Source organism: Polypterus senegalus, chromosome 4 (assembly GCF_016835505.1).
Source record: "Polypterus senegalus isolate Bchr_013 chromosome 4, ASM1683550v1, whole genome shotgun sequence".
Taxonomy (NCBI): domain Eukaryota; kingdom Metazoa; phylum Chordata; class Cladistia; order Polypteriformes; family Polypteridae; genus Polypterus; species Polypterus senegalus.
The window spans coordinates 253,693,757-253,721,693 of NC_053157.1; the positions used below are offsets into that span (position 1 = coordinate 253,693,757).

A 27,937-nucleotide genomic window follows, 5' to 3' on the forward strand; every position below is an offset into this window, starting at 1 on the left:
CTGCCTCTCCTTAGATTGAAGATGGCTGAGGCCCAGCTGTTTGTGTCACAGGACGAGTTCACCTGCTCGGTGTGTCTGGACACCCTGACTGACCCAGTGTCACTGCATTGTGGTCACAGTTTCTGTCTGAAGTGCCTCACAGACTGCTGGGATCAGAGCCAAGTGTGCAGCTGTCCTCAGTGCAGACACACCTTCACCACAAGGCCTGAGCTGAACAGAAACACTCTGCTGAATGAAGTCATCAAGAAATTAAAGAAGACGGCACTCAGTCCTCCTTTGTCTCAGAATTATGCTGGTTCTGGAGACGTGGAGTGTGACTTCTGTACTGGGAAGAAGTTCAGAGCGGTGAAGTCCTGTCTCACCTGCTTGGCCTCTTTCTGTCCGACTCACCTGCAACCTCACCTTGAAGGAGACGCCCTGAAGCACCACAAGCTGGTTGATCCTGATGGAAATCTGAAGGAGAAACTCTGTGAGAAACATCAGAAAAGTCTGGAGATGTTTTGCATAACTGATGATTCCTTTATCTGCATGATGTGTGCTGTGACTGGACATAAAAATCATGAAATGCTCGAGCTGGAGGCTGAAAGAGAAGAAAAACAGGTGAGTGGAGTTTAATATTTAATAGAAAATAACTAAATTACAGGAGTTAAGGTGTTTGTAAATATGGATGGATGGAGACATCTGTTCATCCATCTTATAACCTGACTTTCAAGTACAGGAGAGTCCTAAGCTGGAGGATATCCTGCTGACACGGATAATTTTATTTTATTGTAGAATCAACTCTTGGCAGCAGGGTGGTGTATGTGTATGGGCACCGTTCTCATTTCCTACCAGCTTCACCATCACTTCCTCCACCTCTTCATATCATAAATCATTCTTGAGGCAGATTGACGACTTAAGCCCCAGCTTAAATGAAAAAAAATTAAAGAAACCGTACAAACTGCAACAAAAACATGGACTTTGTCAGTTTTAACGTGAAAAGATGCTGACAGAAGAAGAGAAGAAGGGCTGCTCAGGAAGTAGACAGGCAGGCTTTCTTTGGCCTCCTCAGAAAGTAAAGTTGTTGTTGCACATTTTTAAATAGACTGGAAGTGTTTATTGTCCAAGAAAGGTCCTCTGAGATTTGGACATCCCAGGAATGTGAAGCTAGAAAGCGCACTCCACCTCAGCCCCGTTTACATGGACAGTAGCGTGTCTGCTGCCTTTAGTGTTCTGGTAATCCACAATGAGCTCTTTAGTTTTATTGGTGTTGAGGGTGAGGTTATTGTCAGCACATCAAGTTGCCAGGTGCTTAACATCCTCTCCGTAGGCTGACTCGTCATTGTCACTGATCAGTCCTGTTACCGTAGTGTCGCCTGTGAACTTTATCATGAAACTGGAGCCATATAACACACAGACCTGTGGAACATCAATATTCAGGATCAGGGTGGAGAATGTCTGGTTGTTTAACCTGACAGACTGGGGATCAGTGTCCACTTACAAAGAGAGGTGATGATGCTGAGGTTGCTGAGTTTAGTTACCAGATTGGAGGGGATGATGGTGTTAAATGGGGAGCTAAAAGTAACAGATAGAACCCTGACATAGCAGTTGTTGTCATCCATGTGTGTCAGGGAAGAGTGACGAGCCGAGGATATGGCATCCTCCGCTGACCTATCGGGATGAAAGGCAAACTGGTAGGGATCTAGTGTGGAAGGTAAACTGGATTTGAGGTGGGCCAGAACCAGTCTCTCACAGCACTTGGTGATGATAGGGATGAGTGCAACAGAGAGGTAGTCTTTCAGAATTTAAGGCAGGCAGAGACAACAGCCTGGGCCAAAGACTGACTGAAGATGTCATTGACGACCTCAGGTAGTTGCCCAGTGCAGGTCTTAAGCACTCGCCCAGGTATGGCAGCAGGACCAGCAGCACTGTGTGCATTCACTTTTCACAGTGCAGATTAAACAGTGGAGGTGGTAAGTCTGAACGGCTGGTCGTCTGCCAGAGGGGCAGTTCTGGTTATAAGTGTTTTATTATAAAAGTTGTTTAGATCATCAGAAAGGCAGACATTACTTGATGTTGAAGTTGTATTTACCTTCCTGTATTCTCTGATGGTCTGGATGCCTTACCACATATGTCTGGGGTCTGAGTTTCGAAATGATCCTCAATTTGTTGTTTGTATTTCTGTTCGGTTCACCTGATGTCCTTTTTCAGGTTGACCCTGGATGTGCTGTGGTGGTCAGGGTCACCAGATCTGAATGCTTTGTGCAGGAGTTTAACCTCTCTCTTCATCCAAGGCTTCTGGCTTTAGAACGTCTTCACCTGTTTGTGATTTCATTAACGCTTGTATTGATGTATTCTACGACAGGAGAGGTGTACTTCATTACTTTTCACCAATGAGAGTAAAAATCCCAAAGTGGAAGTGAATTCTGATAAGACCCCCATGTGTCCTCTTGTGTGTCCAAACAGAAACATCTGGGAGTGACGCTGAGTGAAATCAGGAGGAGACTTGAGAAGAGAGAGAAGAAACTGAAGGAGACGAGGAGGGTAGTGGAGCAGATGAAGGTGAGTGGAAAATTAAAGAAATGAGAAATAAAACTAGAAGAGCCGACAGAACTTCACTGGTGATGACATGTAGGGGCAGGAAAAGGTAGAAGACATTTTATTATATCCTTCATGACAATTCACTGTCAACGGTGTTTCTTGTTATTTCATTACAGATTCAGTTAAATTAGTGAAACATCAGCTCATCGGTGTAAACCCATGCTGACTGCTCACTGAGACTTCTTTTCTTGACTTGTGGTGCTCAATCTTTTCCTTAATAATTTAATTATTGTTCCTATGATACGTGTTAAGCTTACACCTCTGGTTGAAATGTAATTCACTTTATCCTACCCCATTATTTCAGGTATGCGTTAAGCGTTCTGATCTCCTCAGTTTTATCCGAAGTGCAGCATCACACAAGAGGACCTCCTGAGATGATCACTTTGTCAGTTCTGTTCCTCAACTTTGCTCTTCTTTAGTCTTTGAGTTTATACAATAGGTCTGGCACACTCACCTTACTTATGTCACTTGTTCAGTGGCAAGTAAAGAACAATAAGAGGTGTGTGGCAGGAAAGTAACACACCATCTGAGTCTCTGGAGCAAACTGTAATCTCAGTTCCCCTACTAACTGAATCCCTGATCAGCACTTCTTCCCTTTTCCTGGAGAATGAGGTCAACCTTTATGGTGTTCCATTCCTGCCTAGTATGTCAGAGTTATAAGAGTCACCACACGGCTAATAAAGGTTCTAAAAACAGGTGGACATTTACAGCTTTGGGGTTGATGACCGTGGGCACCTCACACTTACATCAGACTGTGACACACCTGTCACTACCCCTAGCTGCTCTCTTGGCCCAGGCCACTTTGGGTTCAAACTAATTCCCCGACACCCACGAAACCAGAATGAGCCATACAAATAAAAGCCATAAGAGCAATGCTAGAGTTAACAGTCACAGTGAAAAATGAATGAATTAGAAATACAGCAACATGGGAAATGAAGACTCACAACACTAATTATGACATTAGATTAAAGATGGGGGACAATAAATAAAAAAAAAAAATAGTTAATGAATTTAAATGAAATCAGAACATACTCATATGTGATAACTCAATTTAACATCTGGCATTTTGACCGATGGGTTTGACATTGTGTCCAGTTGGTCTCCCACCAAACTAGAACACAGCTACGAACTCTTTTGTTTTCCCACATCTGCCTTACAGCACAGATGCTTTTTTCGAAAAACTCATCTTATTCTTCTTTTTCTCCTGCCACCTTCCTCCTCCTTTTTAATCCTAAGCCCATTTCACAGGAGAGACTGTTTTTAATAACAGACCCAGCACATGATAGAAACACCACACATGCTTTTCTGGGTTAAAGTCCTCATGGGATAATGGAGTAGACCCCCCTGTAAATACTTCTAAAGCACCTCAAAAGGCTTATCCTTCAAACTGCATATCCCATCCACCTTTGGTGGCACACAATTGGGAGCACTGGCAGAGAGAATCTGACACCCAGGATACTAAATGATCGTATTGCCCCATCTCTCACTAACCCTCCATTACTCTGGTCTCCTGTTTGGGTGAGGTACCAGCAAACTATCCTTTACAACTTCAAAATGGCAACAAAATTATCTAATGACCTGTAAGTCTTATTAGGTGAATCAATTCAATGTCTTTCTTCATTCAATCAGATTTCAGTGAAAAGAGAGGTAGAGGAAAACGAGAAGAGCTTCACTACTCTGATACGGCGCATTGAGGAAGCCCACAGAAAAATGACTGAGAGGATCAGAGAACAAGAAAAGAGAGAAACGGAGAAGGCTGAAGGAGTCATTGAGCAACTAGAGAAGGAGATTGAGGAGCTGAGGAGGAGAGATGCTCAGCTGAAGGAGCTTTCAGAGACCAAGGACCATCTCCACTTCCTACAGGTGAGAGCGACACTTCACATGGAGATTGATCAGACTGGGGTGTGTGGGACCTGAGAAACATTAGAGTCAAATTTAAAAGATCTGAGGAGTTTGTACAACATGACAAGAATGGGCCATTTAGCCCAACACAGAATGTCTTTTCATATTCCCCTAATATTTTCAAAGGTACAGTACCAAGTCTCTGAGTTTCTGCTTCCATTTGCACTTTTTTCATGTATCTACCCTTGTCTGTGTAAGGAAGTCAAAATGTTTGAAATTTACACTCAACTATTCATCTCCCAACCCGCTGACCCTAACTACAGGGTCACGGGTGTCTGCTGGAGGCAATCCTAGCCAAAACAGGGCAGGAAACAATCCTGGGCAAGGTGCCAACCCACCGCAGGACACACACAAACACACCAAGCACACACTAGGGCCAATTTAGAATCGCCAATCCACCTAACCCACCTAAGTACTTCGAAGACCTCCTCAATCCCACTAACATGCCTTCCAATGAGGAAGCAGAGCCTGGGGACTCTGAGGTGGGCTCTCCCATCTCTGGGACTGAAGTCACTGAGGTGGTCAAAAAACTCCTTGATGGCAGGGCCCCAGGGGTGGATGAGATACGCCCGGAGTTCCTTAGGGCTCTGGATGTTGTAGGACTGTCTTGGTTGACACGTCTCTGCAACATCGCATGGACATCGGGGACAGTGCCTCTGGATTGGCAGACCGGGGTGGTGTTCCCCCTCTTTAAAAAGGGGGACCAAAGGGTGTGTTCCAACTATAGAGGGATCACACTCCTCAGCTTCCCTGGAAAAGTCTATTCGGGGGTTCTGGAGAGGAGGGTCCGTCGGATAGTCGAACCTCGGATTCAGGAGGAACAGTGTGGTTTCCGGCCCTGGTCGCGGAACAGTGGACCAGCTCTTCACCCTTAGCAGAGTCCTGGAGGGTGCATGGGAGTTTGCCTGACCGGTCTACATGTGTTTTGTGGACTTGGAAAAGGCATTCGACCGTGTCCCTCGGGGAATCCTGTGGGGGGTGCTCCGGGAGTATGGGGTACCGGACCCCCTGATAAGAGCTGTTCGGTCTCTGTACAACCGGTGTCAGAGCTTGGTCCGCATACCGCAGTAAGTCGAGCCCGTTTCCAGTGAGAGTTGGACTCCGCCAGGGCTGCCCTTTGTCACCGATTCTGTTCATAACTTTTATGGACAGAATTTCTAGGTGCAGCCAGGGTGTTGAAGGGGTCCGCTTTGGTGGACTCAGGATTGGGTCACTGCTTTTTGCAGATGATGTTGTCCTGTTTGCTTCATCAGGCCGTGATCTTCAGCTCCTCTGGATCAGTTCGCAGCTGAGTGTGAAGCGGCTGGGATGAGAATCAGCACCTCCAAATCCAAGACCATGGTCCTCAGCCGGAAAAGTGTGGAGTGCCTTCTTAGGGTTGGGGGAGAGATCCTGCCCCAAGTGGAGGAGTTCAAGTATCTCGGGGTCTTGTTCACGAGTGAGGGAAGAATGGAGCGTGAGATCGACAGGCGGATCGGTGCAGCACCCGCAGTGATGCGGGCTCTGCATCGGTCTGTCGTGGTGAAAAAGGAGCTGAGCCGTAAGGCAAAGCTCTCAATTTACCAGTCGATCTACGCTCCTACCCTCTCCTATGGTCATGAGCTATGGGTAGTGACCGAAAGAACGAGATCGCGAATACAAGCGGCTGAAATGAGTTTCCTTCTCAGGGTGTCTGGGCTTTCCCTTAAAGATAGGGTGAGAAGCTCAGTCATCCGGGAGGGGCTCAGAGTAGAGCCGCTGCTCCTCCGCATCGAGAGGAGTCAGATGAGGTGGTTCGGGCATCTGATCAGGATGCCTCCTGGACGCCTCCCTGGTGAGGTGTTCTGGGCACGTAAAACCGGGAGGAGGCCCCGGGGAAAACCCAGGACACGCTGGAGGGACTATGTCTCCCGGCTGGCCTGGGAACGCCTTGGGATTCTCCCGAAGAGCTGGAAGAAGTGGCCGGGAGAGGGAAGTCTGGGCCTTTCTGCTTAAGCTGCTGCTCCCGCGACCCGACCCCGGATAAGCGGAAGATGATGGATGGATGGAATCCACCTAACCTGCATGTCTTTGGACTGTGGGAGGTAACCCACCCAGACACGGGGAGAACATGCAAACTCCACGCAGGGAGGACCCGGGAAGCGAACCCAAGTGTCCTAACTGCGAGGCAGCAGCGCTATCACTGCGCCACCATGCCGCCCTACACTCAACTAACTTTATTTTAAAAGATGCCACCTGACAATTGGTGACATAGACTCCCTTTATATTATTAAACACCAGTAAAACTTGAGGGTTGGTGGCCTGATTGGCACTCCAGCCACTGTAAAAACTTGACACTGTACCAGTGTTGTGCTGAGATGTCACCCACTGCACTCAGGTCCCAATCCAGGTGGTGGGAGTAGCACTGTGCCATCAGTGTATGCTCCCAAACTGTCTCTTTGTCTGTCAGGTCACCTCCTAATGTGTCTTGTCTCTCGTCTCTCGACCTTCTCTTGTGCTGTCAGGTCATTTCGCTAATATGGAGAGCAACAAGTCAAGCTGGGAAGCATGCACTGGTACAGTGCATTGCTGCTCCCACTACATGTTGAAACAGCTCGGGATCCCGGTTGACAACACCCCAGACAGATACACGGTCCACTCCTACCCTCCAGAAGTGACCCTCTATCTGCCACAGCCAGGTGTTACGTGGGAGACCCCTTGGCCTGGTCCAGCCACTCGGGTCCCCAACAATGAGGATCTTAAGAGCTGGATCACTAACAGGGAAATGCGCCACATGGCCGTAGTGCCGTAACTGACGCTCCCTCACAGTGCAGGTAATGTGCCTCATTCAAGACTCCATGAGCAATTCTCATTCGACACAAAGTCAAACCAATGGTACCCAAGGATTTTCTGGAGAGACACAGTACCAAAGGAGTCCAGTCTTCGTCTCAGGTCACTGGTTAGCGTTAATGTCTCCCAACCATGTAGTAAGACAGGAAGCACCAGGACTCTAAAGACTTGGACCTTCATCCTTTTGTAGAGATATCAGGAGCACCACACACCCCTTTCCAGCGACCTCATGACCCACCATGCTCTCCCAATCTGTCTACTGACTTCACAAGAAGAGTCACCAGAGAAATGAATATCACTGCCAAGGTAAGTAAACCTCTCAACAAGGTCAACACTCTCTCTGTAAAAAGACACACTGCTGATGGCCGTGCCCAAGAGGTCACCTCACACAATATTCTTGATGTGGACTCACAAGTGTGTTCTTCAGGTTATGGAGATTCTCTTCTTGATTTTTACTTTGCAGGCGCTATATAACTCCTCTCCCCTCTAGCCTTCTCTACTCTATCTGGTTGAGGATGATGATTAGCACACAAAGGAGTACACGTCTTCATCAGAAGTTAACACTTTCTAGTGCAGACCTTCCATTGTGTAATTATACTGAAGAGCTTTCTTGCTACGTATATAACTGTTGATATTTAATTGAATTAATTTAATGTCCATAAAGAGCACAATGTCTTGCTCTCTGTGCCAAGTCAGTTGGTTATCATGTGCCCGTTGTACCCTGAGCCCCCTTATCTACAGTCTGATGAGTCAACTGTTATGCAGGAAATGCTTATATAAACTCATGTTGATGACGTGTCCCACTGCACTGAAATACTCTGTCATTACTAACCAATAAATGAATGAACGGTGATCTCGCCATTTAAATCATCCTGTTTCAGGGAAACATATAAATAATTGGAAGGAATAAAACAATAGTGAGGACCTTGGAGCAGTACAGTCAGTTGGGATGATTTCTGGGAGGTCGCCATGGTGATAGATGGGGTGGCTCTGAGGCTAGGGATCTGCACTGGCTATCGGAAGGTTGCCAGTTCAAGTCCCATAAATGCCAAAAGGGACTCTGCTCTGTTGGGCCCTTGAGCAAGACGGCCCTTAACCTGCAATTGCTGAGCGCTTTGAGTTGTGAGAAAAGTGTTATAGAAATGCAAAGAATTATAAATGGCGACTTACAGTTCAATAAGGAACACGAAAAAGAAAGAAGGAGCAAAAGGAAACGCAAAGTTGACGGTACATGAAACAGCGGCAGACCATCTAAGACCGGAGAGAAGATTGCCTCACTTGTGTAATTTTGGAGATGGCCACCTCAAAGAAATTCCCAGTAGGGCTGTTTCTGAGCTGAGGCAGCACATCAAGTTATGAACGGGACAGTTTGAAGGATTGAGACTGGCTGAGATGGACACAGTGTTTTTATTATGGGACTGGGGAAGGATTAGTGATGGGAATCGAAAACGGTTGCCACTGTTTCAATTCCTTGGAAATGTTTGCCATTTTTGCAAACGATTCCCCTATCGATTCCAGTTGCCTCGAATGATGTCACCACGTAGCATAGCGTCATTTACCCAGCAGGAAACATGGCGCCTAAGTGGCACAAATGCTCAAAAGTTTGGTTATACTTTACGAGAAAGGATGACAACAGGGCAACTTGCAATAGTTGCAAAGTAGATATTTCATCAACGGGAGGAAACACTACGAATATGCAAAAGCATTTCCTCACAAAACACGAGATAACCTTAAATGAATGTCGTGTTTTTGATCCGCTCCGGACTAGTGCATCTCCACCCAGCAGCAACGGTAATGTTTGCACGTCCTCTCCCATTAATATGGCAGGTAACTAATCAACTAACATTGCATATTATGTTAGCGCAATTTGCCTTATTGCAAAACCTGCTATTACTGTGCATTGCATTTAGATGACCACGACGAGAGAGACAGACAGAGTCTGGTTGGCTCAGATGCTAGCAGTTCTCGCTGCAGTCTACCGGTAGCTTGTCCTTTCACAGAGTGTGTGCAGGCGTCCTCCACCCCATCTGAGAGGGTGTTCTCCACAGCTGGAGAGACCATAAGTCCAGAAAGATCACGAATCCTTCCTGAAAAAGCAGATACAGTATGCTCATATTTCTGCAAAAGAATTGTTAATTCTCCATAGTTGATGGTTGCAAAATTGCACAGTGCACAGTTCCATTGGACTTGAGTTGATTGTATTTGTTGCTGGCTGATGTAGTTTTATTTTTGAGTTCCCAGCTCATATATACTTTTAAGAAGGAGAGTGTAAATGTTACTGGACATTCTTGTGTAATTGCCACAGAATAAATTATGTTATACTTTGTTATTGCTACAGAAGAATATTTATTTAATTATTATTTTACATTTACAAATTTTTTTCTGGGGACCCCATGGCACCCCATTGAGGAGCCGTAGGCTGTGGGTCTCTTAAGATCTCACTGTTAGGTTTGCAAGGTCATGCTACTCCTAAATTTCTATGTTGTTCAAAGATAAGATATAAAACAAAGTTCTAAGCTAATCGACCTGTGTGTTCTCCTTTTTTAAAAATAAGAATCGATAGGAGAATCGATAGGAGAATCGAATTGTTAAACAGAATCGAAAATAGAATTGGAATCGTGAAAATCTTATCAATTCCCATCCCTAGTAAGGATGGTCTGCAACACAAAGGCTGAGGATATTTCGTTTAATCAGTAAATATGTCAATAAGATGGAGCAACTGACCATTTAGGGCTCCACTCGGGCTCTGGCTGTTCAGTCAACAAAAAGACCACCAGTTGGTATCAGAAAAGATAAAACTGTGGGGACGTGGTGTGTTGTCTATTGTCTAACGTTTTTATGTACGTGTTTATTTGTATATTTCATGTGTTGGGGGTGTGGGCTACAGATCTGATTATGTCCATTTATTTTTATGACTATTGTTTTCAATGTATTTATTACATTAAATCTGAGTTTTACAGGAAGTGGTCTGTAAGAGCCAAGTGTTTTAAATGAATATGAATAGTAAATGTACATAAATATAAGTGTAATTTAAATAGAATGTAGCCTTCACATAGATAATCAAATATTCTGCATAACCCGTAAGCTAACAATTTAATGGGATGTTCTTAATGCTCTGCTTTATTTCTGTATTTAGACAATCGAATGCTTTCAGACTGAAGTAAGACGGCCAGAAAGAAACATGAAGTGTTAGACAGAAAGGCATTAGGGGCTCTGAGTGTTCTGACTGTACGTGTGTATGTCTGCAGGTCTTAGTGGAGGTGATGACAGACTTTAACAAATGTAACCTGGACACGTAAACGGAATATTATACCGTAGACAAGAGCTTGTGAGTGTGTGTGTGTGTGTGTGTGTGTGTGTGTGTGTTATCAGCTATCTGTTTATTATCGGTGAGAACTGTCCGCTTTGAATTTCACTAAAACATTTAAAACGATGACACTTGGACTTTCTGTTTGAACAACGAGTCCTAACAACTGCTTGAATATCCTTCTTGTCGCTGAAAACCCTCGACAAGCGCAGTTACAGGGTCTGAGCTCAGTTTGAGGTTAACTTGTGGTTCAAATCGAATGCATCACCTAAAGGGTGGTGTATTATAGTGTCGTCGTCCAGGATGGAGCAAAGTATGGAGTGCTGATTCATTAAAGATCTGTGGGTCCTCTCTGAAATCTCGTCTCCTCTTCTCTCCTGATGCAGACTTTCTCATCTCGCTGTGTCCTTCCTGCTGATGGAGACTCACTGAGTTTCACTGTCACTGCTGATTTCTCATCTGAGGACCTGAGAAAGGAGCTGTCAGGTCTGACAAAGACTGTGGAGAAGATCAGCCAGTGGGACATCATGACAAGGACTCCATCAGGTAAGTGTGAGAGTCTGGTGACATTGTGTCTGCTATTGAGGAGGACCAGAGTGACAATAAGAGGACATTAAGAGGTGAGACGCATGAAGATGACTGACTCGTTAACATGTATCTATTGAGGATGATGTATTATATATCCGCCATTTTATGGTGACTGTCAGAGTGATATCACACGCTCAGGGCACACAGTTGCTGCTAAACGAGAATGTTGACATTTTCAGTAGAATATTATAATTCTTACACTTTTTCTTTATAGTCTCTCTAAAAGTATTTTTATATGACATCATGATATTATTAGTTTGCTTTTTTATTAAATAATAATTAACACAAATTTGATTCAAACCACTCAAGTCCTTTACATTGTGGCCAGTGGATTCCACATTCCACCAGTTGAGCTCCACATTTATAAAGAAGGATGGTCTCCAACACAAAGGCTGAGGATATTTCACTTTATGAGAAAATATATCAATAAGATGGTGTGATTGACCATTTAGGGCTCCACTCGGGCTCCGGCTGTTCAGTCCATAATTGCAGTCAGTTTGTTATGCCAGCCGTCATTTCACTCCAACTTAAACACCTAATCACAGTGAAGGAGCTTAAAACTCAAAATGAATTACAAAAAACAGTTGTGAGGAGAACTCCATGTAGGGTCAGGTCTGCTGCTGAAATCAGTGCCGTTATGATGACAGACCCTCTTGAAAGTATTGAGCCCTTTGTCCTTTAACAACGCACTACTATGTGTGACTCCAGCAGAGCTTGAAAATGGAGCTCAGTGTGACTTGTCAGTGATGAAAACTGAGTAAGGAAAACTCCTACAAGATATTGGAAAATTGAGGAATATCCTGAACCATCAGGACAAACAGATCTGATCCTCAGAAGACCACGTTACATCTGTCAATGCCAAACCTAACCTTGTAAATAGCGGAGCACAAGAGCAGGAGATTTTAGAAGCCATCAGTGACTCAGCATGTTAAAGCACCAACACGGGGTGAAGTCTGTCTGGGTTTAGTATTCTGTGATAATCAGGACAGAACTGAGGGTGTCGAGGTGATTGGACCATCAGGGTCACGTGACCAGAATACGACACAATTCTCAGGGTTTTGGAAAAGTGCGAGTGCAAAGACTAAAATTGTTAAGTTGAACTTTGGTAGGGCAAATTTTGAGGAGATAATAATAATAATAATAATAATAATAATAATAATACATTTTATTTATTTGTAGGTGCCTTTTCTAAACACTCAAGGACACCGAACAATAGATAAAACACACATTATAAACAAAACTAAAATAGAAAAATTTAAATCAGACATAGCAATTGTAATCAAAGAGAAAAAGAATTCTGAAACAAATGAGTTTTAAGTTTAGATTTGAGAAGTGAGAATGATTCAATATTTCTAAGCACAGATGGTAGTGAGCTCCAGAGCTGGCGAGCAGAGCATTCAGTTGGTAGTTTTAAGACAGACGAAGGGGACAGTCAAGTGGATGGAGGACGAGGATCTAAGGGTGTAGGAGTGAATGGCAACATGGAGGAGGTCAGACAGATATGGAGGGGCGAGAGTGTGGAGAGCCTTAAAAGTTAGCAGGAGAATTTTGAATTGAATGTGGAACTTAACTGGAAGCCGGTGAAGCTGCTGCAAGACAGGAGTGATATGGTGAATAGAGGGGTCTAGTAATGATGTGACAAAGTCTAAGGAGGATGGACTGGGATAAGCTTTTAAGTGTGGAGACAGTCGAGGAGCAGTCGTACAGGTTTAAAAAACATTTTAAAATATTACATAGGACAGGTACATATCAATTCAGCAGGAAATTGAAAAAATAAAAACTCCACAGTTTTTTAGTAAAGAGTTGAAAAAGAAGTGGCAAAGGAAAAAACAAATGGATAAGGTGTAAAGGACAAATAACTCCATTGTGAATATGAGAGCATCTGCTAACACTAGAATTATGAAAGCCTATGAAAAACTCGTAAATCCGTCAAACCTAAATCCCTTCGCACCTCTCCGTCAGCGTCTTTTGTCCTGTAAATGTGTCAATAAGCAGCAAGCAGCCTGCTATCACACACCCCCCACCGCCACACAGTTTTCTCAGCTCAAGTCTGTTTACCTGTGTGTCAGTTGCTTAGAGTTGTATAGAGTGAGAAGTCAAGTAAAATGACACCTTTTATAAATACTATATCATATCTATATCATGTGTGTTCTGTGTCTACAACAATCTATGTAAACACATTGTTAAAACAGAAATGTTTTTCATGTTTTAGTAATAATTGACAAAATGTAGACATGAAGTGCATAACATGTGAAGCCTGAAGTCCAAATATCAAAGAAACACATTCATGAAACTATAGACCAGTAACTTTAATGTGCAGGTGCCACATGAGAGTCTGTGCATCAAACTAAATGAATTTGGGAGTTCATGGTGATGTTTTTAGATGGGTGCAGAATTGTCTCAGACACAGTAAGCAGAGGGTGATGGTGCGAGGAATCTTCTCAGAATATGCTGATGTTAAGAGTGGTGACCACCAGGGGGCAGTGCTGGGGCTGCTGATATCTATATCCATCCTTTATCCAACAAGCTATATCCTAACTACAGGGTCTTGGGGATCTGCTGGAGCCAATCCCAGCCAACACAGGGCACAAGGCAGGAAACAAACCCTGAGCTGGGCACGCGCGCGCACACACGCAGGACAATTTAGAATCGCCAATGCACCTAATCAGCATGTCTTTGGACTGTGGGAGGAAACCCACGCAGACACAGTGAGAACATGCAAACTCCATGCATGGAGGACCCGGAAAGCGAACCCAGGTCTCCTAACTGCGAGGCAACAGCGCTACCCATGGTGCTACTGTGTCACCTATATATATCCAAACTGTATATATTTATAATATCCAACGTCTGTCTGTCTATCCGTCCACTTATCACGAGAGAACTACTTCACAAATTTAGATCGGGTTTATTTCTATAATTTGCTTGAACATTCCGGTTGATTTTGCGACTTCTCTCATCACAGTTCACTTGCAGCAGTGATTTATACGTGCAAAGTGAAGAGAGAGGCTGAGGGTCGAGGGGAGGGGAAGGCATAAAATGAATCAATTGGTGCTCAAATTATTTGACATGCTGTCTACACTTCAATAAATGCCATTTTAGAACACAATGAATAAGTTATTCCTACAGAATTATTAAATTCCATTAATTCTCCAGGCATGCCGCCCCACAACTTTAGCATTGAAAGTAGGAGCACCTTTTGAGAAATCTGAGCCCACCCAAACTTTGCAATGGTGCCCGTCTCCAGGTCTGTCAGCTTCAGAACAGCATCATAGAGGTGATAATCATCACAGGATGTGACTCTGGCCAGAGGCTTTTAATCCCTCACATTCCTCTAATCGCGACAGACTTACTCCTTCAATGCAAGAGATTACAGTTCCTGGTGAAACTTTGCTTTGCAATGCCAATTAACGAGGCGCAGGGACAGACCTTCAAGTTGGCTGTGGTTGATCTTCGCTCACCAGACTTCTCGCATGGTCAGCTTTATGTTGCTTTCTCCTGAGTTAGTTCCCAAGAAACCTCAATGTCCTCGCCCCTGATAAAACCAAAAATATTGTATGCCCTCGGATAGGAAACCTATAAATACAAATTGTTCTCAGTACAAATTACATTTTTAACTGATTTTTAAAGTTTGTCCTGTTTCACCACGACCAGGGGTTATTTAATTGTAGAGGTTTATACTGATTGATGGAATGCTGCTGAGATGGTTGTCCTTCCTACAGATCTTCCAATCACAGCAGAGGACTTTGGGATATTTGTTAGAGTTACCGTTGGGTTGTTAGTCAGTTCCCTGACCAAGGCCCCTTCTTGCCCGGTCAATTAGTTTGACAATTCTTGAGACCAGTGTGTTTCTGGGAACACTCAAAGCTTTAGAAATGGTGTGATCCCATTTCCCTGATCTGTGCCTTAACACCATTTTATTGTGGAGGTCTAAAGGGAGTTCCTTGGACGTCATGGCTTAGTTTTTTTCCTGACATACAGTGTAAACTGTGGGACCTTCTATACACAGGTACACGTGGGACTTTCTGAATGATATCTAATCATGTTGGCACAAGTGGGCTCTAATCAAGTTCTAGAGACATCAGAAGGATAATTAAAGCAAACAGGATGAACCTCAGCATTATCTGGAGTGCCACAGTAAAGGTTCCGAGTACTTCTAAGAAGGAGAGACTTTAGTGTAGTGGTAAATTTCATTACCTTTCAGAAAACATGTCCTCACTTGGCACATTTAGCTATTTAACATTTGCCTACATGCTTTAAGTTGCTAGTGAAAATCTTGCCATCTTCACAGTTTCTAATCTTCTCTTTTCTTTTTCTTTTCAGGTTGTAAAGCTCAAAATTTCACCCTACACCCTGCTGAACCTCAGAGCAGAGAGGAGTTCTTGCAATGTAAGTTTGTGCTTTGACTGAATAGATTGAAGAAATAATTTATCTTTAACACTAGAATTACCAGAGTCTACGAAAAAACTCCCAACCCAACTTTAATCCGTTCGCACCTCTCTGCCAGCGTCATTTGTCCTGTAAATGTGCCGATAAAGACAAGCTGCAAGCAGCCTGCTATTCCATCCCCCCACCAACTCAGAACGTGCTCAAACTTCTCCTAGCTCATGTCTTGATTGATTATCTGGGAGTGAAGTGGAGTTTTAGAGTGGATATAATAGATTGTTGTTTGGAACACACGCATTTCATGTGTGTTCCGTTTCTACAGTAATCTGTGTAAACACATTGTTAAAATAGAAACTTTTTCATATTTTAGTAATAAATGTTACAAAATGTAGGCATAAACTATAGAATGTGTGAAGCCTGAAGTCAAAAGATCAAATAAACTCTTTCACAAAAGGTTCAAGAACACTACAAGAGCTTTTGTGGTGTAACACTAAGATTTGCTGACTCAGAGTGCAGCAGCCCTGCCATGTCTCAGAGACCCGCATTCTATTCCCCGCTGGGGAGAAGGTGTTTATTTTTTTGTTTCTTTTTAACCTCAAACGGTCATAAAATGTATATATTGGTATGCAAGGTAAATCGTTAAGTTTAAAATGTCGATTGCGGTCATATTCTGTTGATTAATTCATGCTTTTAACATAAGAGTTTGAACAGGAGCTTATTCAGTGCGTGCAATAACATGCAGGTGGCCATTTGCTGTTGCAGTTGCTCCACTGTGGACCTTCTGTAGACAGGTGTGTGCCTTTCCTAATCTGGTACAATCAAGAGAATTGACCACTGGTGGACTCCAAACAAGGTGTAGAAACATCTCAACGATGACTGAAACAATAGGATGCACCTGAGTCAAAGTTCAGGGGCCTCATGTATAACGCCGTGCGTAGAACTCGCACTATAAAATGACATAAGCACAAAAGCTGAAATGTGCTTACACACAGAAAAATCCAGATGCAGGAATTTGTGCGTACTCCAACTTCCAAGTTCTTCCGCTACATAAATCCCAATCAGCATGAAAAGTAACGCTCGTACACGCGCTTTATGTAATGCTCCAACTCCTCCCAGAATTACGTCTCTTTGAATATGCAAATCAATATAAATAGCCCTTAAGCTCAGCCTTCAGTGAAAAGACAATGGGAAAAGCACGGGGAAAAATATACGAATTTCAGCGAATGTGAAGGCAAAGGAAAAACATACAATTTGTTCAAATAAACCGTGGTATAATCAACAAAAGGAAGTTGATCGAGTGACATAGCGTGTTGGAGAAACTTGAAAGCTCACATTCACAAAATCGCATAGTGCCGGAAATAAAAAAGAAGTCACATATCAAAGTCGCCGTGAAAAGAAGAGTTGTAAGCCCACTGTCTGAGTGTCATATGAAAGCTTATTAGGGTACAGAGAAAAAAGGCACACAGTGAGGAAAAAGCACGAAATGTCAACTTCAATCTCGACATTTCCACTTTAATCACGTAGTTTATTTTGTCATTAAAGTAGAACATCATAAACTTCATCTTAAAATTGTTTAATTAACCAGTTTCTCAAATCACATCGTAATTAAAGTAGCACGTTAAATGCTTTGTTTTGTATTTGATCTTCTATGTGCTCTATGTGTGTGAATCACTACTTGCTTCTTAAACCGGCTCTCTTCCTCCGACTGCACAAAGAATCCATTACATTCGTGATATTACAGCTATCTGAATAACTAAAATACTGAGATGTATACGTGATATAATTTTCATGATGATAGGAGTTAAAGCACGTTATTAAACATGGGAACATGGTGATTGTGTGCGACCTTCATTGAAATAATTTATTGCAGCAGTACTCAGGGGCGGCTCTAGGCTTTTGGTGGCACTGGGCAGAGGAAGAATCGGTGTCTCCTTCGCCCGCCAATGTCAGTGAGGTAGCTTATCACGGTGCATAGCCGCCTCGTGCTCATGACACAAGCATTTAACTTTTGCCGAAATTTGTCGCTGCGTTTTTAGCTGTGTTGTTATTTTCTCTTTCTGTTTTATATTCAATATATATTGGCGTGGCCACCCCAAGAGTCCTTGCTTTTCTTTCTCCAAGCAACCGATCGCCACACAATCAGCTCTGTAATAGATGTTAAGCCATCTATAAGCTTAGAGCGCCGATTCTTCAAAACGTTTAAGGAACATTGAAATATCTTCGTAGTACATGTTTAATTATTCTATCCTTAACGACAGTCCCAGTGAAGAATATAGATTATTTAAATGAAGTTAAAGTTTTATCTGTATAATATAATAAACATATTTTGCTGCATTTCACCTTAAAAATGATATCGTCATCATATTTAAATACACGCTTTATAAAGTGGCACTGGTTGTGCGATATTATAACTGTAGTGCAAGTTTACAGTGAGGTGATTGTACTTTTAAGTCCTAACAGATCTACAAGGAGCACTTGATTGACTGCATTTAAAGTTCTTGGGATGAAACTGTTTCTGAACCGTGAGGTCCGTACAGGAAAGGCTTTGAAACGTTTTGCAGTGGCTGAGACAGCGTGTCCTTAAAGCTGTATACCGATAATTCTCTTTCCGATCAGCTGCTGCTGTGATTCACACTCAGATACAGTGATATAAATACTCCGAGTGGTGCAGTGAGAGTAATATGGAAAAAGATGATCCGCTGTGGCAACTCCTAACGGGAGCAGCTGAAAAAAGAAGAAGAAGAATAAGAAGTAGAAGAAGAAGAAGGTGCAGTAAAAGTAACAACACTGAAGCAGTTATGGTATTTGGAATACTATGGCTGTTCCCTGGACCATTATATTGTTACAAGTTAATTACAATCAGATGCGTTACATTAATAAACAATATGCGGTTAGTTTCTGTGTATTTATAAAGCCGCGTCAGGAAAATAAGGTGTAACCATACAGGAACAGTAGCACTGCTTTGACGCTGGGTGCCGCCAGTCTGTAAAACCAAGCAGAGAACTTGCGTACGACAAGCTATGAGGTACCGTGGAAAAGTGCGTGGCTTTACGCCAAGTGTATGTTTTATACATCGCGATTTGAACGTGGAAAAGTTCTTACGCAAGATTTCTGTGTGTACGCACCGTTTATACATGAGGCCCCTGGTGTCCCAGCAAAGAGTCTGAATCCTACAATCAATGGGATATTTTAGTTGTTTTTAAGTAAATTTACAAACATTTCTAAAATGCTGCTTTCTCTTTTTCATTATGGGTTGTTAAGTATTGTATTTTAGCACAAGGGTACAGTATAAAAAATGTGAAAACGTGAAGGAGTCTGAAGACTTTGTGAAGGCCCTGCATGTTAAAAATAAAATCCACGTCATGGTTATCCTTTATACACAGACACAGTATTAGCTTAAAAATGAAGCACAATTGTATGTGAAATAAGTTAAAGATGACAAAAGTCCTCATCATCCTCCATTCTTCAGTCCACAGAGCAGACACTTTGCTTTGAGTTCTCGACTTCACAAATATTAAACACTAGCAAAATACCCGCGCTTCGCAGCGGAGAAGTCGTGTGTTAAAGAAGTTATAGAAAAGAAAAGGAAACATTTTAAAAAATAACGTAACATGATTGTGAATGTAATTGTTTTGTCACTGTTATGAGTGTTGCTGTCATCAAGGATTTGATTCTCATTATTTCTTTTAATCAGGTTCGTATTTGGAGGACGTGTTGTTTTGAAGTTGCATTCCGTGTTTGTCAGCCGTTGTAAAGATAACAGGTTTCATTCATCGAAGTGTTCGCTACCCAAATCTCTACTCTTGAGTGTAAGATGTTTAACAGGCATTCCCGGTATTAACTTGTGCTAAACGTACCATGATGTGACGTAAGGGGAGCTGGCTGTAAAAAGACAATGAGGCGCGTATTTTGAACGAAAAGGGAGAAGACAGCAAAGGAATGGAAACGTGAGAAGGAAAACTGTTTAAATAAAGAGCTAGGAAGGTGAATGGAAAGAAGCAGCCAGCGGTAAAGCAAGGAAGACTCCGTAATAAAGACGGTTTGGTGCACGTAGAAGGTGTAACAATAAGATTGTTAAGCCTTATGATAATGTCACCGCACGGAGGATTTAGAGAGACGCACTGGGAGAAGTATAATAGCCACAATAAATGCCTTTATTGAATAGACAAACCAGGGTGAACAAGTTCCTTTCTACTGCAGCTACAGCCGCGACACACATAAAAAACATCAATAATAACTCATAAACTTACAATATTATTTAGGAATATCGCAAAATTTTACTCACCAAAAATTCTGATTATTTGTAAACAAAATCCATCCTCCTCTCTTTCCTCAAAAACAGTTCAATTCCTGTGTCGTACGGATTATCCATGTGCTTCTGTTCCATCAAAAAGTCCCTTTCTATTGCCATCGAAGCTAATGCTGAAAGTCGAACCTGCCCTGTCGTATTTCTGGCATAAGTTTTCACTTTAGGGCTGAAAATGTCCGCTCAACAGAAGCAGTGTACACAGGAATGGTCACCACCAAATATACTAATGTGAACAGCTGCCCCTCATTCAGATTTTTCTGATGAAGGAAGTCAAGGAGATCAGTGGGAGATTTTCCTGCAAAATCATCCATGGCATACATTACAGTCAGTTCTGTTTTTAGCCGAGACAGATCAAAAACGCTCCGTGGCTCTGTGTTAAAATGGAGAAGGCTGCATGCGGGAAATTTTTCCTGTATTCCCGAAACTTCTGGGGCTCGAGGAGCGTGACAAACATCCATTTTTCGTGGTCTTGAAATCTGGTCTGTGTCTGGCAAATAATATTGTCCAGAATCCTGCCATGGAGTTGGCGGTTGTGCGCGTGAGGATCTTGTGCTCGGAGCACCTGCGGTGCATTCACTCGCCTCGTAGAGTTCCTCATATCGGCTTCTATCCAATCAATGGGTCTGAATACGGTGATGTTGCCGTACGCCTGCTAGAGGGCCCTACTGACACCAACTCAAAATCTGACTGGTTGAAGCAACAGGTTAATCGACATTTATTCTGGGTTAGAGGGCCTGCACAACGGATTGTGAAGGCCTCTCTTCCTGGCAACAAATGATGGCTGAAATGTGATTGGTTAAATGCTTTAATACGAAAATACGTGTCTGGAAGCAGCACAACCATCAGAAAAGCTATGAAAGGAAGCGGACAGACTATGACAGAAAATGTCAATGTCAAATTTATTTATATAGCACATTTAAAACAACATATGAATGCTGTGGCCAAAGGGCTTTACAATAAAAGAAGAAGAAAAACATACAATTAACATAAATAACATAAATAGAAATAAAATAAATAATAAATGGAAGTAAGATTACATAATCACAAGGAGTATTACTGAAGGTCACTGAAACCAAGTGAACAGAAATGAGTCTTTAATCTCGTTTTGAATTGTCGACGACTCCTTTATGTGACGAGGTAAAGAGCTCCACAGGCGAGGCGGCACAAGTCCTGTCTGTCCCCCTTGGTTTCACATTTGGTACGAAGGACAACAAGAGACAAGTGATCAGAAGATCTAAGCACTCTGGATGGCTGCTGTAAAACACACAATTCAGATCAATAGGCAGCAGTGAGCTCATGTAAAGATTTAAAAACTAGCAACAAGATTTTAAAATCAATTTGAAAACTGACAGGCAGCAATCACTGTAAAGAAGCTAAAAGAGGAGAAACAGAATCAGACTTTCTTGCTCAACCAGAAAGCGAGCGGCAGCATTTTGGACCAACTGTGACCTGCGTATCAGAGATTTGTTAATCCCAGAATACAGCGAGTTGCAGTAATCAAGGCGAGAAAAGATAAAAGCAGGAATAGCTTTCTCAAGATCTCTAGAAAATAAAAAAACGCTTGATCTTACCTAATAGACGAAGCTGGAAAATGCAACTCTTGACTACAGAATTAACTTGTTTCTCAAAAGAGAGGTTACTATTAAAGATAACACCAAGATTGTGGACTTGAGGTTTGGAAAAGACAGAGAAAGAGCTGAGAAGTCCAAGACTAATGTAGGCTTTAGCTGGTGGACCTACTATGAGCAGATCAAGAAAATTATTAGCCATCCAGGATCTCAGTTCAGAAAGACAGTTGTGGAGTTGACTCATTGCAGAGTTGCAGACAGGAATATAAACCTGAATATCATCAGCATAGCAGTGAAAAGAAATGATAAATTTCCTAAAAATCACTCCAATAGATTGAAGGTATATAGAGAATAAAATAGGACCCAAAATGGAGCCCTGAGGAACATTTAAGAGGAGCAGTAGACGAAAAAGAGGAATTTAAAGTCACTGAAAAGTGTCTACCAGTTAGATATGACCTGAACCAGTTAAGAGCCGACCCTTTAAGCCCAACAAGATGTTCAAGCCACAACAACAACGTCTCATGGTCAATAGTGTCAAAAAATGACAGGTGATATAAAAGAGAGATGGCATACAGACATGAAAGACACTAAGAGAGATGTGAAAGGCACTATATAACTTATGGATAGATGTAAAAGGTGCAAGATAGATAGATAGATAGATAGATAGATAGATAGATAGATAGATAGATAGATAGATAGATAGATAGATAGATAGATAGATAGATAGATAGATAGATAGATAGATAGATAGATAGATAGATAGATAGATAGATAGATAGATAGATAGATAGATAGATCATTTTTAATCTAAACTTTATTTTCCTCAACAATAGAAATCATGAACACGTCAATATAAATAACAATTTCTCAATAAATACTAATTACATTACACACCTTCACTGCTCCCCAGTACACGTCTCCTACACCGCACACAAATTGAAATACTTTAAACCGATGAGTAAATCGATACGTATTTAACCAAGAATAAACTCCTAATCGTTTCCCTCCTCCACTACTCCCGGTCCCCACACATTAAGTCGAGTACTCAGGTCTGTATTTAGTATTCAGTTCTCTTTCTAATCCTTCTAACATTTAACATCACAATCGCACTCCCGCTCTTCTTCGTTATTCCAAATTGATTTTTCGTCGCCCCTCCTCAATGGAGCTCAGCACCCCCTTCACTCCCCACACTTTTTCAGACTCTTTGATATTACACATTGATTTATAATATGTAAATTCCAGCTTAATTCTCAAAATAACATAAAATCTGAAAATAACGAGTACATCATCTGGTGACGTACCACTCTGTTTATTATTACGGCTTTTTAAAATGGCTCACTTTGCTTGCCCAAGTCAATAATCTGAAAGTTTTAATTTTGATGTTTTGTTATATTTCTTGCCCCAAATAAATCTCAGATCATCAAAAGAAACAGTAAATGTTTCACATATTCTCTGAAAGTACACGAGCAGAGTTTGCTCATACAATATAAGAATAAATGACAAACAGTCTCCTTCTCCCCACAGAAGGCCCATTTATCGCTCACATCACTCGGAAGTTTATTTACGATCACATTTGTTACGATTCTCTGTTGTAAATCGCCTGCTCTCTTATTATTAGGGGGTTTATAAAATTCTCTCCATGCCGGCCTGACCTCGTCTTTTATATTTAATTATTCAGTCCAGGGTGTCATGATGGTGTTTTTAGATTTGAAAAATGGAAAACTTTGATGAAGTACACATACACATCTTTCTTATTTAAAGATCAAAAACATCCTTTTCCTGTTCATCAAGCCTTCAAATCGAGTCGTCGCTCACACCATTCATGTCCAATTTGGGTTCCACCTGCAGATCAGAAAAGCAGCCCTCATCCTCCTCATCCTCCTCTTCCTCATCCTCCTCCTCCCCCTCATCCTCCCCCTCCTCCTCCTCTTCTTCCTCCTACTCCTCCTCCTCTTCCTCATCCTCCTCCTCCTCCTCCACCTCCTCCTCCTCATCCTCCTCTATCTTTTTGCATTGAGGTCGAGTTCCCCTGACTTAGGGTTAGGGTTAGTGGACGTGTGAATAAAGAATTCAAAATGAGGGGTTCATTGAAGAGCAAAGGGGACGTGGATGGCACTCTCTGAAGAAAGGAGCTCCAAGTCAGTAAAACTCCTTATAGAATTTGGGTCACGGCGTGAGATCTAAATCACTCAAGTCCAGTAACAAGAACTGCACATCAAAACCCAAATTTTCAATCTTATGATAAAAATAAAAGAGCTGTTCTTTTAAAAATTAGGGGTTCTAAAGAGAACAAAAGCTGCGTCTAAACTATCAATCTGAGACTAGCGGCCATACAGCGGACATCAATCAGCCCTCGTCCTCCTTCCTTCACCGGTAAACAGACGAGTCCTTTCTTGAGTCAGTGCACACCATTCTAACAAAGTGAACTAATAATTTGTGTTTGGAGTGTAAGAGTCCTGATGGCGGGTCAACACTCACCAGTCTGTGCCACAGCATGTAGGCAATGGGATTGTTGATGTAATCAGAATAGACATTTAAAATGGGCGGCACGGTGGCACAGTGGGTAGTTTCCCGGGTCCTCCCTGCGTGAAGTTTGCATGTTCTCCACGTGTCTGCGTGGGTTTCCTTCCACAGTCCAAAGACATGCCAGTCAGGTGGATTGGTGATTCTAAATTGTCCCTAGTGGGTGTGTGTGTGCCCTGTGGTGGGCTGGCGCCCTGCCCGAGCTTTGTTTCTTGCCTTGAACCCTGTGTTGGCTCCAGTATGCCCCCGTGACCCTGTACCTAGGATATAGCGGGTTGAATAATAGATGGATGGATGGAAGTTTAATATGTCACTGTGTCCTGTGTTCATATTTTAAATCTGATTTTCTTTCCACTCACAAAGCCAGCTTTAGCACACAGGAGCTCATCATCTAGAACTGCTAGGCAAGCGTTAGAAGACAAGCTAAGGACAAACTGACATGGACATTGTACTATTTCTGTGTCAGAGTCAGCATGACATTGGATCTTCTCTTTGTCTTGTTTGGAATAGCGTGATTCACCGAAGTGGGGGTCTGCATAAAGCCTTGGCACATTACCTGGCACACCTTTGAAGTCGATGGACAGATGGGTGATAACGTCATCCAATCCTGAAAATCCATCAAACACAGCGACATAAATGTCAGACTCTGCACATCGGACCCCCACTACCCGGCAGGTCTTGTCATGGCGTCCCCGTCTGTAATAATGTAAGCCGTCAATAAAGAAAGCTGTTATTTCTCCTGTGTGATTTCTTACCGCCATATCACTACGAGAGGGGTATCGCCTTTTAATATCTTATCTGTGTAGTTTGTGGTTATGTAACATGACACAATTACAGAAGAACTCATTCCAACAAGGGAACTAGCAGTGAGGATGGGATTGTGGTAAATTACTAACCGCCTCATATTTATAATGTATCATAAATAAGAAATACGCTTCTGCTTCTTTACTCCTTCAGCTCACTCCGTGACGACTTTCTTCATGAACTTCATGTCTCTCAGCACTCGATGGCCGTCTTGTTAGCTGGCCAGTAAATCATCGAGCCGTCAGTCACAAGTTTATGACAATTCATTACAAACATTTCATTCTCAGTCAGTTCTTATTTTATTTTTATTTTTTATTTTCATATTCCGTGTAGCTCTGACCTGCAGGGTGTGACCCCTAAACGTTTAGTAAGCCACTGGAAATGAAAGAACAAAAGACTGGGAATGGACGGAGGAGATCAGGGATCAGGGACTTATTGTGAGGAAAGGAAAATCAGTTTGTGATGAAGTGTGACAGTGGATTGATTTTAAATTAAAGAGGTGGACTGTGACAATAAAAAGTGACATTTAATAAAGCCAGCGGTCCGTGTGGTCAGTCCATTTGAACTCTGACCTTGACAGTGACCTTAAGGTGTTTATCATAATTTCAGAATTTTATTTTTAGTCCCCACAGATTCTGTCCAATCAGATGAGCTCTTTACTATTAGTGTCTCATCAGCGCAGCTCCTGATTGGTTCTTGTTAATTGTCTGTGCTGTGCTCCGCCCCCAGTCCCGTTACACACGCCCAGATTTCCTCACTCGTTTTCTTTTCTCTCCTTTCAGACTTCTGTCCCCTCACACTGGACATCAACACGGCACACAAACGCCTTCGTCTATCTGAAGGGAACAAGAAGGTGACATGTGAGAGGACAAAAGCCGAATATCCTGATCATCCTGACAGATTTGACTACTGGGGTCAAGTTCTGTGCAGAGAGGCTCTGACTGGGACTCGCTGTTACTGGGAGGTGGAGTGCAGTGGAGACTTCATGAGGATTGGAGTCGCATATAAAGGACTGAGCAGGAAAGGAGATGGCGTGGAGTGTGGCATTGGATACAACGACAAGTCCTGGAGTTTGGTGTGTTCTCATTCCCAGTACTCCGTGTGGTACAATATGAAGAGGACTCTAATCAGCGCCCCCTACAGCCCCAGAATAGGTGTGTATCTGGACTGGCCTGCTGGCTCTCTGTCATTTTATAGCGTCTCACACACAATGACCCTCCTGCACAGGTTCAACACCTCCTTCACTGAGCCCCTCTATCCAGGGTTTAGTGTTGATCCTCACTGCAGTGTAACAATCAGCCATCTGACACCATGTGACCACTGACCAGTACCCTCCACCAGTCATTTGATGTCCCCACAAGCTGAGGTCCTCTTTGTGTTTGTAGTTTGTGGTGACATTAAATTTACAGGATGGGTGGGTTTGGCGGGTCAGCACCTCTGTGATTGAATTTGTGGATGAGAATGCGGGGCGAGTGCGGCTGTCAGGGTCTCCATTATCATTGGGTTTGAGTAGCCAATCAGGTGTGAGTGTGTGATAATGAGGGGCGGTGACACCTAAGACCTACAAATACCAGTCTGACCAGCAGGGGTCACTGTTGATTCACAGCCACATGTCCTTCAGGCTGACACCCCAACATCTACTGAGGCCCCCAAGTGTCACTGAATGTCACTTGTTAAGTTGGACAGGCGTGTGGTCCTTCTAGATCAGCACAACTGAAAGGCGCTATACAGACTCAGTATGGAGAGCTCTTGAATAGTGACTATATGTAGGAGCAGAGAGTGACAGATGGGACTGGAGTGTTGTCCACTCACCAGACATGTTGTGACCCTCCATTGGTCACTCAAAGGGTCCTTCACTTCAAAATGAATTCACTGTGAATGTCTGAAGACGAGGACTCACAAGTCAGTCAGATGTCAGCCATACTGACAGAGTTTGGTGTTTAGTTGATGTCACATTAAACTTTAAACTGCACCTCCTCCTTGTCCCCAGATTTGTCACTCTTGGTACCCTTAAAGCTCCTACATCTTCAAAAATGAGTTCCTGGTCAGTTGGCACACACTTGACATGGGTGCACTTTTACAAGAAATTGATGGAGATTTTCATGGGGAAGGGTAGGTGTGTGGACTTCATTTAGAAGTAATACATTTGAAGGCTGCAGAGCAAATGCGCTCACTGTGCTCTCTCTCGCCGCTGTAAATGTAACGTTCTTTATTAGTCAATTGTGAACCTTACCGATGTGTGTGTAAAAAATGATGAAGAGATATGAAACATAACAGTAGGCAGTGTGCATGATGCCAACTGAAGAGTGAATAAGCTATATTTGTAAATCTCACTCTGAAGGAGTCTGTGCCTCACCAGCCATGAACCTCACCACACGTCACTGGTCCCCACAAATACGTATACTCCCATCATACTTTGGAGCTGCCCATTCGGCGTACGACACTGAGGTCGATATACCTTGTTATACTGAGAGGTCCAACTATTAATCCACTGCACCTCCAACTGCACAGGACACAGGGCTTGCCTTAGAAAACTTTGGAACAGCACTGCCAGATACAATACATTTAATAAACCTTTATTCCTTTATACCTTTAATAAACCTTATTTCTCCATCACAAACACAACCGGATTTTTGCTGCAATGTCTCAAGTTACTCTTTTTACCTTTAGATGCTAAAGCCAGTTTCATGCTATTAAAGGACTCCTTTTACAACCAGTAGGGACAACTAAACAGGTTTCCCCTCAGTTTCTATATTTACAAGCAGTTCACCCAAAACTATTAGATTTTCTGAGGTATGAGGTTCTACCCCAACATCCGCTGGACACCAGGGAAACCTGCGAAATTACACACACGGCAGCATCTGTGTCAGTTTGCAAGCTGATTCTTTTATCAGATCATCATAGGGTTTTACATGCCATCTGTCCATCACAAACAGTTTGTGTGACACAGGCAACCATCCTTGATGTCCATTACCATGCATTACTTAACGTGCTGCTTCTTCAGAAGAACTCTTTCAAGTAACTTAGCTCAACACGATCACATTTCCTGCTCTCCTGGGAAACGCATCCGATTGATAATTAGCCCTAGGTACACCATCTCTACCAATCACAGCCATGTTGTTTATCTCCCAGAAGTCTATCAGATCCTCTGGCCTCTCCTCCAGT

General features: G+C 42.7%; 1 protein-coding gene across 2 annotated transcripts; it reads left to right on the forward strand.

The window, feature by feature from the left end:
• Nucleotides 1-27,392, forward strand: LOC120528507 (tripartite motif-containing protein 16-like). Of its 2 annotated transcripts, XM_039752683.1 has the most exons (6): nt 1-600; nt 2,446-2,541; nt 4,210-4,443; nt 10,984-11,143; nt 15,506-15,571; nt 25,555-27,392. In XM_039752683.1, the coding sequence occupies exons 1-6, from the start codon at nt 22-24 to the stop codon at nt 26,094-26,096; spliced, it is 1,677 nt and encodes a 558-aa protein (XP_039608617.1). In that variant the 5' UTR covers nt 1-21; the 3' UTR covers nt 26,097-27,392. The 2 variants fall into 2 exon arrangements, with proteins under 2 accessions (XP_039608617.1, XP_039608618.1); XM_039752684.1 differs by lacking the exon at nt 15,506-15,571.
• The last annotated feature ends 545 nt before the right edge of the window (nt 27,393-27,937 follow it).